The sequence below is a fragment of the Triplophysa rosa genome, linkage group LG4 (genome assembly GCF_024868665.1).
Source record: "Triplophysa rosa linkage group LG4, Trosa_1v2, whole genome shotgun sequence".
Taxonomy (NCBI): Eukaryota; Metazoa; Chordata; class Actinopteri; order Cypriniformes; family Nemacheilidae; genus Triplophysa; species Triplophysa rosa.
The window spans coordinates 15,340,140-15,352,680 of record NC_079893.1 but is presented as its reverse complement, the minus strand read 5'-3'; the positions used below and the strand labels follow the sequence as shown (position 1 = coordinate 15,352,680).

The 12,541-nt window shown below is 38.6% G+C and overlaps 1 protein-coding gene and 1 long non-coding RNA gene across 2 annotated transcripts in view; one reads left to right on the top strand and one right to left on the bottom strand.

Moving 5' to 3' along the window:
* Positions 1 to 12,541, top strand: part of pcca (propionyl-CoA carboxylase subunit alpha) — a 244,348-nt gene that overhangs the window by 51,685 nt on the left and 180,122 nt on the right. The window contains exon 8 of the mRNA XM_057330928.1: positions 5,422 to 5,524. Within this exon, the coding sequence (XP_057186911.1) occupies positions 5,422 to 5,524 (103 nt within the window). The remainder of the gene's footprint in view (positions 1 to 5,421; positions 5,525 to 12,541) is intronic.
* LOC130552821 (uncharacterized) lies at positions 553 to 2,095 on the bottom strand. The gene is made up of 3 exons (XR_008962791.1): positions 1,948 to 2,095; positions 1,711 to 1,806; positions 553 to 1,503 (listed from the first exon to the last, which is right to left on the bottom strand). It is a non-coding gene; the product is annotated as an uncharacterized LOC130552821 (long non-coding RNA).

The window sequence follows — 12,541 nt, the reverse complement described above, 5'->3', positions numbered from 1 at the left end:
CTTACTATCAAATTGTTCATTTTATGTTAACTTAATTTTTTTACATTAATTGGACACTCCTACACTGTCCTAGAATTATAATCCTCCTATAATTTAAAACTTTGTATTTAATTGAATAAGGCATAATACCCACAGAGACTTCAGTGCAAGTAACTTGTTTATTAACCAAATATGAAGTTCCAGAAAATTTTGTAATATCTCATATAGTTTCAATGTAAACAAATACAAAGTAAAATACTCAGACACATTAATGTGCCATGTGTAAACATTTGTAAATTGCATCTTGACATTCAACATCAGGATCACTATTTTTAAGTTTTCTAAAACAATTATTTAAAACAACATTTAACTGTAACATGGAACAGTTACATTTTGATAATTACATAAATACAGATGTATTAAGTGTAACACATATTACATAGCTTATCTTATCTAAAAGTGTTTTGTTATGCACACAAAATAAAGCAGAAATGTGTGTACTGCAATGTAAACAGATGCAGAATCTCTCAGCCACATCAATGTACAAGTATCATGCGAACATTCAGTCCTTCACTGAGCATCTAGCATTACAACTACTACAATATGAACAATTCTGTAAGAGGTTTAATATACAAAAAAAGGCAAAAGTATGGCAATGTGCAATTGTCTACTGCAAGCAAGCCATCATTTAACTTGCATTTAACCCTAACAACTCTCACATCGACCTGTTCCATGTGCAAACATGGCATCCCTCAACTTAACATCATTAAATTTTTAAACAAAGATAGGGCAATGTGCAAATGCCTAATGCAAGCACACCATTCCACCTACACTTTCTGAAAAACATATATAATACACACGGGTAATTGACATATGTAAATGTGTCCTATGGTGTGACATTGCAAAGATTTTGAAATAAATAACATGAGAAAGAGTTATCTTTACTGTTAAGAGTTACAAATACCATTAGAGATTAAAAATTATTTTAAATATTTTTTTTCTAAATTTCTGCTGTCATACCATAGAACACATTTAGGATATTTGTCAATGCCAATATATGTATTAGACATATAAACATATTACACAGGTATAAAAAAGTGCAAAACAGGACATCATTCAACTTTAACTCGAACACATTAAAACTTCAAAAACAATACCTTTAAAACCCATCTGTTAGATGTTTTACAGCAAGAAAAACAAATGTGCTTACTCAACTGCCAACAGGTCATTTTTCAGACTCAAAACTCTAGGCCTCAACTTTCCATCCTCAACACCCATCAACACCTTTTGGATGAAGTCGAATGTGTTGAGCAGCGTTTTTGGATAGTCAAGGTGCAGGGTGTACGTAAGTGCAAAGAGAATGACAAATGCATCAGCCAGTGTGGAGGACTCAAGAACAATGTCACCCTCTAGCACAACTGCAATCCTCTCTGTGCAGAAAAAATTGGCATCTGATGAAGTTTGATTGATTAGGAGGAGCCCAAGTGGTACATCAATGATGTCCGGTTCATAAGACAGCATCACCTAAAGACAACAAGAGAAACAATTACCCATTACAAAAAAAATCTTAAAGCTGACACCAAACCTGCAGTCAAATACCAGGACAGTCCAAAAAAGGCAAACACAATCACAATCCACATATCCATTAATCACAATCAGATCATAGGTGTGTTCAAATGTGACAGCAATTATGTTAATAAACTATAGACACTTCTGAATATGCACACTTACGTCCCACATCTTGAAAAAGCTGACATCACTCTCATGCATATACGGAGGGAGAGCCCGGAGTACAGCAGCACGTCTAACATGGACATCAACTTGATCCTTTAAGTGTGAGAAAAAAAATTAATTCAGTAAGGATACAAATCAGTATAGCCTCACAACACTATTCATGAACCAACCATGAGAGTTCAACCAAAGATAATAAGAACCTTTAACAGGCATCAAGAATTGTAACCAACTGACCTGGAGGTCATAAATCCTGAAGAGCTGATCAAGGACTTCAGATGCTTTTCCTGTCCGAGAAGCATTTTTTGATAAAGGCTCTGAAGCCGGGGGTATTTTGGTCCAGTTGAGCAAAGAAACGATTCTTTAGGTTGACATTTGTCACTCTATGAAACTCAGCACAGATCTGTAAAAAAAAGGTGCATTTAAAATGGTGTATATGTGGCCCAATCTCCAAAAACATTTACAAAAGGAAACATTTCATTTTAGACTATGAACATTTGACACAGATCAGGAGGATTATGAGGAGAGTCAGCAGCTTCAACTTGACCCAGCATTGTGGGGCTGTCAGTTTCTGATAAGATAATATCATTCTTAAAATTTGACACGTGAGCATCAACATCTGGATGATCCCTACTTTTGTGGGCATTGAAAGAGGTATACACATTACTGCGATAGCGACAGTTTTGCAATGGACAATCCACCATCTCATGTTGTTTTAAATGTGCCCTTAAATGACTGAGAATAGTTTTCCCATTAAATGGCTGCTTGAATCCACATTTAAGACAAATTACTTAAAGGCGCAGTTCTTAATTAACAGCGGTCACTAGCGTTGTATTATAGATTTGCCACGAATCGCTCAGTCCAAACACGACGGTGGCCACCAAAGTACAAAAAGATGTCGTTCACATGTTGACGCAGGGAAGAGATTTTGCGGGCATTAGAAAGACTGTAGAAAGAGCGATGTCTTATGTATTACATCAAATAAAAGGTTTGTGGATTTTAAGTTTAAAAAGAAGGATAAAAGTCAGGCAGGAGCAAGTACCTGCGCTAATATTATAACGACTTTATAGCAGAGACACGTTAGGATTAAGTCTTTTAGCAGATATGTACTCACAGATATCTATGGAGATACTTTCCAGCAGAGAGACGTTGGAGAGAAAGATCGTCTTAAAATCACCCCCGAGGAGGTTGCTTTGATTCGGATCAGTATGTGAGTAACATACTAACATACCAAGATATGTTGTTGTTGTAATATTAGCTGTGTGACGGAGCAGTTTTGAGCGTCATTGTTTATCTGGAACCGCTTTAATATTGTACTCATCCAGATACTGGAGAGAGAGAGAGCGAGAGCGCGTTGGCACTAAAACTGGAGAGTGTTGTGGTTTTTCCTCTTTTGATTCTTTTGATTCTGAAGAAACGACTCTTGAGTCAAGGTTTTGAAACCAAAAGTAGTTAGACTTTATTCTCACAAAGTTGAAAACAAAGCCGAGTTGGATTGCAATGCAACTGCCCAACCCTGGTTGGGGGCAGACCTTTATAGTGTACACACACACACACACCTAAGTTATTGGGGGTTACCCTCATACCTTTAACAGATGTCTGATCTCAGCATTCCTAGCTGGTGAGGGGGGTTACTAACAAAGACTCTGGTATTTACGACTAGAGATGAGCTAACAAAGACCAGATCTTATGTAGAGATAGATTTATAATAGTAATGTAAAGTGTACATGATTCCTTTATATTTTGGTCAATAAAATCTTCAACAAGAGCGAGCGCGTTTTACTCAATGATGAATAAACTTTCAGTTAATCCGCGGTAGAGCTGAAGATCTTTGCCCGAACCCGACGGTTTCGGTCGGGTTCGGGCTTAATTTCTATCATTTTACACGGGCTCGGGCCCGGTTCGGGCTTGCGCGGTAAATGAGCGGTCATGTGATGCGTTCCGATTAGCGCGAGAAAGATGCGAAAATGGATGCTGAGGAGGTGAAACGGAGGCTTGCCTCTGGCGATTACGTTTTGGTTGCACTAGCAACTAAAGCAAAGTCTGAGGTGAGGAAAAGTTTTGACCATGTGCATAATGAGAATAATGAGCCAGTGGGATATGTGAGATGTTAAGATGTTACAGAGGACTTAGTTTATTTCTTTGTTCCAACTTCCAAGTGGCCTATAGCCTACGTTAGTCATTAATAAATTATGTTAAAACATGTATAAATGACGCATTCTTGACAAAAGCTGTGTGCGTGCGCACATTTGAATAGCCTAATGTCGGGCTGTAAACGGGTTCGGGCTTTTAAAAAGCTGTCAATCAAAATGTACTTGTCGGGCTCGGGCCGAATTCTGTCGGGCTCGGACCCTGTCAGGCCTAACTTTTAAGGCCCGATTACAGCTCTAATCCGTGGGTCACATGCGTTCAGCACAGGAGAGCACGATCTTCCCGCGATCCGTTTCATCACTATACCGCAGCGGAGAGGAAGAGGAAACGCGCGTTGTAGAGTTGTTTGTCCGTTTAGGGCTGCTGTACAAAACATGGCGGCGAATTCAATGTATGTAGGACCGCTCTGTATGTAGATATAAATAGCTTATTCTAAGGTATTACAATCTTAATGGTTCATTACGTGAGGTCTTTATACATCTCTGAAGAAATAGTTTTGTATATTATATTGTATTTCTGTCAATAGATCCTCCTAAAAATGCTGTATTGTTCCTTTAAGTGATAGTTTGCTCAGCATTGGTCTCACATATTGCTAGAAACTTGGGATTTCATCATTGTGTTAAGAGTAGTCAATAAAGTCTTGTTTGTATTTAAAGAGAAGTGTCTTGTTATGTTTACCGTTTAATGTCTTAAACTGCCGATTTTGTTACATGGCTTAAATTAGTGTTTACTCTATATTTCGGATTTTAATATCCACTGAAAAACATGATATACAAAAACACATACGACCTACACAAGGGTCGTAACACACGTGCATAACAACCTCTCTCCTCACTGAGCCGCACTGTGCAGGAAAAGTCTGAGCCATGCCAAGATGATGAATGTTTACAAGATGTGCCACTGCTGTCATGTCAGCTTTCCTGTGGCTCAGTGGTTAGAGCATGGTGCTAGCAACGCCAAGGTTCGATCCAAGAGGATTGCACATAGTTAGAAACAAATGTATAGTACAATGCAATGTATGTCTCTTTAGATAAAAGCATCTCCAAATGCGTAAATGTAAATATAAATGCTATCACAATAGATAATTGGAAATGCAACACTTAATATGGCCACTTTGACAAAGGATGTCTAGTCTATCAGTAAAAAGAGCTAAGCATCGATCAATAAAGACTGACGCTTCTCTGGGGCGGGCCTCTTCACAAACTGTCCACATGCGCAGTTGCTGAAGCAACTTCGATGAAAGGTGTTTTTAGCCCAATTTAAGCTTAAGAAGCAAAAGTTATGTTATATGGACCCTGGGATTTAGGACAGTTTGTCTTTTGTTCATTTTCTGACTACGAAGCTTGGAAACATGACAATTTTTGTTTTTTTTGTTTGTTTGCATGATGATTTATTTGGTAAGGTATAAGATGTTCTTAAGCCTTTTGCAGAGTTCTGTACATTTAAATAATGTATCATTCAAACATTTTAATATGTTTAGAATCATAATCTATTAATGTTTATGCTTGTTAAAGTAATATAGTGTCTTAAAGTTTTGAATGTTTTATATTTTTGTATCAGGGAAGGCTTTCGTTTTTCTTCTCAAGAAGCCGCATCCAGTTTTGGAGATGACCGTCTGCTGATTGAAAAGTTCATAGATAACCCGCGGCATATTGAGATTCAGGTATTTTCTGGATAAACTCACCTCACTCATTTTTCTTTTTATTAAGCAAGTACATGTTTTAAAATGATGTGCGTCACATTTGTGTTCAGAGTTAGACTAGTGTTGGCACTTTCGCTTCTACTCTCTGAACTGTCACTTACTCTATTTTAATACAACTGAGTATCCAATGAAGTCATTACTATTGACATAATTGATACTATATCTTAGCTGCAGTGTTAACTTCGTTTATGAAAACTGTAATGAAAATTATTAGTCATTGACGTGTTTTCACTAGGTGTGCCTCACATGTCCTGAAAAGTGAAGCTGCGGGCTCTTTGATCTTTAACCTGCTGGCTGGCTGCAGTATAGGTCATAAACCCCACCCTCTCCATGTAAATGAATGGGCATCACGCCAAACCAAAAAAATCCAAGTACACTTCAAATAAATTTGGCCAAAGATGGTTTCTACCCTTTTAGTTAGTTCTAATCACTCATGTGTGAATTCAAATGTTCAAATTCAAATTTCTAAAAAGTTTGGTTTTAGTTATTAGTTAAAAGATGTTATAAAAATGGGCGTGGTAACATGATTTTTTAGTTTATGATTGAGTCATTGGGGAATGTGGGCGGGACCTTGAAATCACGCTTCAAAAATGTCATCGGTGCAACATGTCAGTGGGCATAACTCGGACGTTTTAGCTTCATTTTTCTACAATGGAAGTGAATGAGGTCGCGTCGTCCATCTTTTTTTACACTCACACAAATTAAATGATAACTAAATAAAAATGTAATAATGATAACGGAAACTGTAATAAAAATATTCTGACATTTTTCAAGTAATAAAAACGACACAAAAATATTATTGTACCCACCTGGCAGACATCAGCTTGCGAGCATGTGCTGCTTATATCATATAAGCAGTTCAGAGTAGTCTCTGGGAGAAGGGGAAGAACCAAAACCACTAGATGGAAAGCCTGCAACATTTTGCCCAAAAAAGCATAATAGCTAATGCTAATGCCTTGGCTTCAGCTTCTGCCATCATTAACTCACCTTCAAGTTGTTACAAATCTGTAAAAAAAATCTGTTTTGTAATAAGCATTCTTCCAAAGATCTTCATTGTGTTCATCAGAACAAAGAAATTTATACAGATTTGGAACAACTCGAAGGTGAGTAAATGATGACAGAATTTTCTTTTTCGGGTGAAGTATCTCTATAACAAAGCCTCTTATGTTCCTTCAAAATTGCTGGTAAAACACAGCAAACTTGAAGCGCGACTGCATACGAGTTACCCCTAAACTCATTTCAAAGGCAAGCAGAAACATGTTTACGGTATATGCCAATGTGAACTAATCCGCTAACGCAGGCTGGTGCATAACGTGAAATGCAACAAAGTAAGCTAAAAGAAACCAGCACTGTCCTGTACCGATGAATAGTGATGGGAAGTCCGGCTCTTTTCTGCAAACCGGGTCTTTCGGACAGTTCGTTACAATGAACCGGTTCAAAAGACCGGTTCACTGATTCTTTTACCCCCTGACATAATGACGTCACTCGCCCTGACGTAACGTGTCAATTCTTTCATCCCGGCTGGGATTCGGTTCTCAATCGAACGTGTCCGAAAGAAACAGCCTTCGGTTAGTGTACTGCTGAATCGAAAGCTGTTGCAACTGGTTCTTGACTCGAGAATGAGAACCACTCTAGCCGTGTGCACGAACGTAAACGGCGCTGCAGATTGGTGTACATACAGTGATAAGGCAGTAATAAAGTCCTAAACATATTTCCAATGTGTTTTATAGTATCAAACCTCTGATGTTTGATAAAATATCTGACTAAAAGCTCTTTATTCGCTTTAAAAATTACTCGCATGCGCAGTATCATCGGTTCTCAATCGAACGTGTCCGAAGGAAACGGCTCTCGGTTCAGTGTATAGGCTACTGGTGATCTAAAGGCTGCTTCAACAGCTCAGTATCAGCTGCTCGTGCTCATTAGTTCTCTCTTACAAGAGAACTAATGAACTAACAAACTTAACGCAGCTATTCTATATATAGAAACGGATACTTGCGAGCTCTGTGCAGATATGGAAATGTTAAAATGGTTTCAGAATGCAGCCGTAAGCCCCGGTCTCTGTTGGATTCTCTTCTGGCCAGAATGTATCGGTGAATGATGTTTTTATGTGCATACCTGCCTTACCCCCAGGTGGCGTGTGGGCCAATGCCATGAAAGCGATAAGTGGACCAGAGAAAGTTCCTTTGTTTCTCATGGCGCCTTATTTGCATAGCTCTGACAGTATGGTTAATTTGCACGTAATAACTAAAGTTAGTTATGGACATAGTACGATGCATGATATAGTATTATGACATAGCTCATCAGATAGGGAATTAAAAGAGGAGCAGTTACATAGTAAACATACTATGCCTTGAATTATGTTAAACTGTGAAACATCCAAACACCATTACTGGTCACTGGTAACTTAAGATTGCAAGAGTGCCAACACACAAGGATATTTACATATATTTATAGAAATTGACAGTTTAGTGTAGTTTTGTCAGAGAAGTTTCTCTGGTAGTCATACATAAGGTATAGGGTTTAGGAGTAGCTGGGCCAAGGGTGGTGGTGCAGTTCACAAGGTCAGGGGCTGAGGTGGTTACTAATGCAATTTGGGATCAAAATAAAATAAAAAGAAATAACCCGGATTTTAGGGGGGCAACCTAAATCCGGGCCCTCCTGGAGCCAGGTTTGGCTCTGTTCTTTTGATGATGGTATCAAGAAACCAGGACAAAAGGGAGTGTGGGGGGGGTTATGGCCCTTCTTTTAGTGATCCCGACAAAAGATCCAACACTCTGGCTATGCCAGGCACTACATTCATCACAATCAACTTAATGCTGATTTCTTAAAAGAATGCAAGGTTCATGGTATAAACTCATATATGTTATCGCAGAGACTTTCCACAACCATAAACTCGAAGCGGCATTAAACTAAACATGATTGGTTGCTTGACCTGTCAGTCAAAATGGCCTCTTGGGTGGGCCTTAAACTTAAAGCGGCCAAGGTTTCCAGACCTTCAGTATGAATCTGCTGCATGCCTTTTAATAATAAGAAATGCATAAATAATGTTTTCACAGGTGGTTGTTTTAAAGAAGAACACTATTTGCCAATTCAAGTAGTATTTTTATCGCAAAATTTTAATAAAGCCAATGCAAAATAAAGCATTTTTGGCCGCAGAAATCACAAAAAATCTCCGCAAAATCCTTTGGGGACTGTCCAAGTATGTACCGTGCTTGCATGATCGAAGACATGTAATACAGTTCATGTAATATGTTTTTTTTAAATGGTGTCTTACCACTCAAGCAAAGACAGTGCAGCTCTGCTCTTCAAAGAGACATGAGCCAATAGCTTTTGAGTGAGCTCTGTCAGAGCGTTTCATTGGTTAAAGTCCGAGTAAAGTGACATTGAAATATGTGTTCTGAGCTTGTCACACAACAGAAAAGTGTGTTATTAACCACCCAGCCAAATTTGAATGGAGAAAAAAACATCCAAGTAAATAAAATAAGTTATCAAAATCTTGGAAAAATAAGCAGGACACTCTGCTCTCAAACGCTGGGGGCGTGTCCGCTTTTGGCGCACTCGAATCACCTCAACCTGAGTCCTCAGCCCAGTAGGCTATATGTGAATTATGTGAATACGTTTTATGGGAGGATTTGAATTCAAACACAAGCGAGTCAATGCGCGCGATATAGATAATTCAGGAGCAGGTTAAAAGGTATGCGTATTTGGCGTGCTGTCTGGAGAGAGGGCTCTGAGCCCGGCAGTTTCTTACGAACACGGAGTACTCTCCCCATGTCCGGGGAGAAGGCTCCGGGCCTGGTATTAGCCCGAACCCAGAGCACATTGTGGTTTCAAATAGCCCCCGGCAATGTTCAAAGATAGCATTTGTGCACGGAGGCAGCTTAGAGAGACAGGCTTCATAGGCAGCGTAACGGAAGTCTATTTGAATTATAAGAGCGTTTTTGCTATAACCAATCACATATTTAAAAACTACAATACTAATTTCTCGCTAGAAATGCAATCAAAAGTTATTGAAAGTGAAAATTAAACGTACATTTATACAAAACTATGCTCCAACGGGTGTTTCGGTCGCCATTTTATTTTTTCAAGCTTGAGCCTTCTCGACCAATCACGTTCCTCGCATGTTGTTATGGAAATGACAGGTCTCCGTCATTGGTTAGCTGTGAAAAGGGTGCTTCACAGGATGTTTTTTCAGAAAAGTTGAACTTTTTTCCAACCTCAAAAGACACTCTGAGCTGCAGAAAAAGACACCTGCGCTGGCATTTAAAAAAACGCTCAGGACTTTTTTTGAAAACACGGAAAACTCCATAGGATTATAATTTAAAACAGACGCTAGCAGCTTCAATAAAGAAGTCAAGCTCTGAACACAGACAGCTTTGTCTATTTGTAGTGGTTCTCTCTTGAGCTGATAAAGTAGATGCTGAAATTGCTGATAGCGAACCAGCCGGGTATGGATTGTCTGTTATTTGGCGTGAGATTTGTTTAGTTGGGCAGAGTGAGAGCCTGAAAGCGTGTGCAAAAGCTTACAACCCTGAGCTCGTGATTGAGCAGACACCTGATGCTAGGCGCTCTAGTGATAGGGGAGGGGCCATGCATGCTCAGATGCTCCATTGTGTCATCGATCCCCCGTTTTAGCCCCGCCCAAAAAATCCTGAAAAGAGAACTGGTGAAAAACTGTTTAACGGTTTAACTCCACAATTCAGTACTACATACTTCTGAGTCTTTGTAATGTGATTCAGCAATACATTTCTAACATCTATAATGTGTTTAGAAACAATTCTCAGAATTCTCTTTACCCGGACTTTAAATATACTGAATGAATACGCCTTTCACTGAACGAGTCAATTGAGTCAAAATGAGATTGAATGAACTGGTTGTTCATGGTCTAAAATTCTCTGTTGCAAGAATGCATATCCAGTAGTCACTAAACTTTTCTGAAAAATATTAGTCAATGACCTGGTTTCATTTAATTCTAATGTAAAGTAAATTATGTCAAAAACAGTTATTTGTATAGAACATTTAATTACACCAAGTAAATTAGTTAAACCAATTTTAGTAGACTAAATATAATGTAGATTTAGTCGACTAAAATATTTTTAATATTTCGTCGACTAAAACTAAAATGATAAGATGACTAAAATATGACTAAAACTAAATTGCATTTTCATTAAAAGACTATGACCAAAACAATTTGCTGTCAAAATGAACACTGGTTAGCTAGCAGTCACTTACTGTATATACACGCTTAAATAAATTGCTAAAATCCTGAGCCCGTATTCATAAAAAATCTGTCCAAGAGTTCCTCCTGGTGACAAAATTCTACGAAAAGTATTAGAAATGTGGGCGTTTCCCCTTGAAATTGAAGAGAAGATCCTATTAAAGTTATTCACAGAGCATCTTAACCATTAAAAGAGAAAAGAAAGTGTTAGGAGTAGAAAGGAGGACTTAAAAGGCTTAAGAGTTTCTTTAGCGGATGATAAAATGGCTGAAAGATGAAGTGTGAGAAGAAATGTAATGGTCATGTCTGTAGTGTGCCTTGTTTTTCTGTTGTTTCTATCAAGCTCCGCCCCCTTTTTATTTACCATGGACATTCATCATAGACCACACCCACCTCATCAGTTGCCTTGACAATTCATTGATTCATTGTCACTCTCTCTGTGTATAAGTAGCCCTCCTTTTCATTGTCCTGTGTTTAGATTTGTAGTTTGTAACTTTTCTGTTTGTGAGTTTTACGGTCAAGGTGTTTCATGCTAAGTCTTTGTACTGATCATGTTAATTTAAATAAACTGCACATGGGTTATATCTTCAAACTTGCCTTAAGTGGACTGAATGTTACAGAAATTGTTACAGAAATGATTAGGATTTTTATTAGATTCGCAGTCAATTCAAATAAATAAATTAATGTTTTGTTTTCTTATTAATAAAAAGGTACAAATACCAATATTTCCCTGACACACTCAAGCCCCAGATACGTGAGCTGCTTTCTGATGTCCTGGCCACTGGACTGGAGCAGCAGGATGGTGAGGCGAGTTTGGCTGCAAGCGAGTCCGAACCCCCACAGAAAGTACCACGGACTCACTCCTTGCAAGCTATGTATGCTGAGTTGTTGGATGGAAATCGGGAACATGGTGGCAGCACCGACCTCAGCAGCTCAGCATCATTGCAGTTGAACCTCTACCTATCAGAGCCAGTTATCACACAAAGCAGACAGCCACTTGTTTTTTGGCAAAACAATGAATGCTCTTTCCGGCTCTCACACAAGCAGCAAGAACCTACCTCTGTGCCCCATGCACAAGTGTTGATAGCAAGCTACTTTTTAGCACAGCGGGAATTATTATAGATTAGAAGAGGAACAAGTTGTCAGCCAAAAATGCGGAGATGCTTATATTCATTAAGAAAAATCTGCCATTGATGCTTAAGTAAGCTTTCGGAGCTTTCTCTCTCCCTCTAGCTTTCCAGAAAAAGGCAACTTCTCTAGAATTTATCATTGATTCATGATGCAAAAGCCATCATTCCAGTGCAGCTATGGTTCTGTTAGTGTTAACTGAATTTCTTCTTGACATTCCAAGATTTGTGAACTTGCAATGGGCCTGGCTTGTTAGGCCTCCCCTAAGAAGTGAGTTAGTTATATAGAGATTTTTTTTTGCTGTGCACTTTATTACATGTGGTCCTTAAAGTATATTAGAAAAACTTAGGGCTGACTGACTTGAAATAATATTTTGGCTATAGGCTTTTTTGTTGCAGTTTTAAGTCTAAAGTTAAAGTAGTCTAAAGCTTCTAATAGCCCCTGTAATTGGTGATCGGTATCGGACGATACAGCTTTGAGCAATCGGGGCTCGGTGATCGGCCAAAAAATCCTGATCGGAGCACCCCTAGACGTAACGAGAAGGAGTGCGGTCGATGTAGACAATAGGGAAACAATGGATCGCGATGACAATGAGGGTTCGGGGGAAATTGTAAATGTTTATTCACATTCGT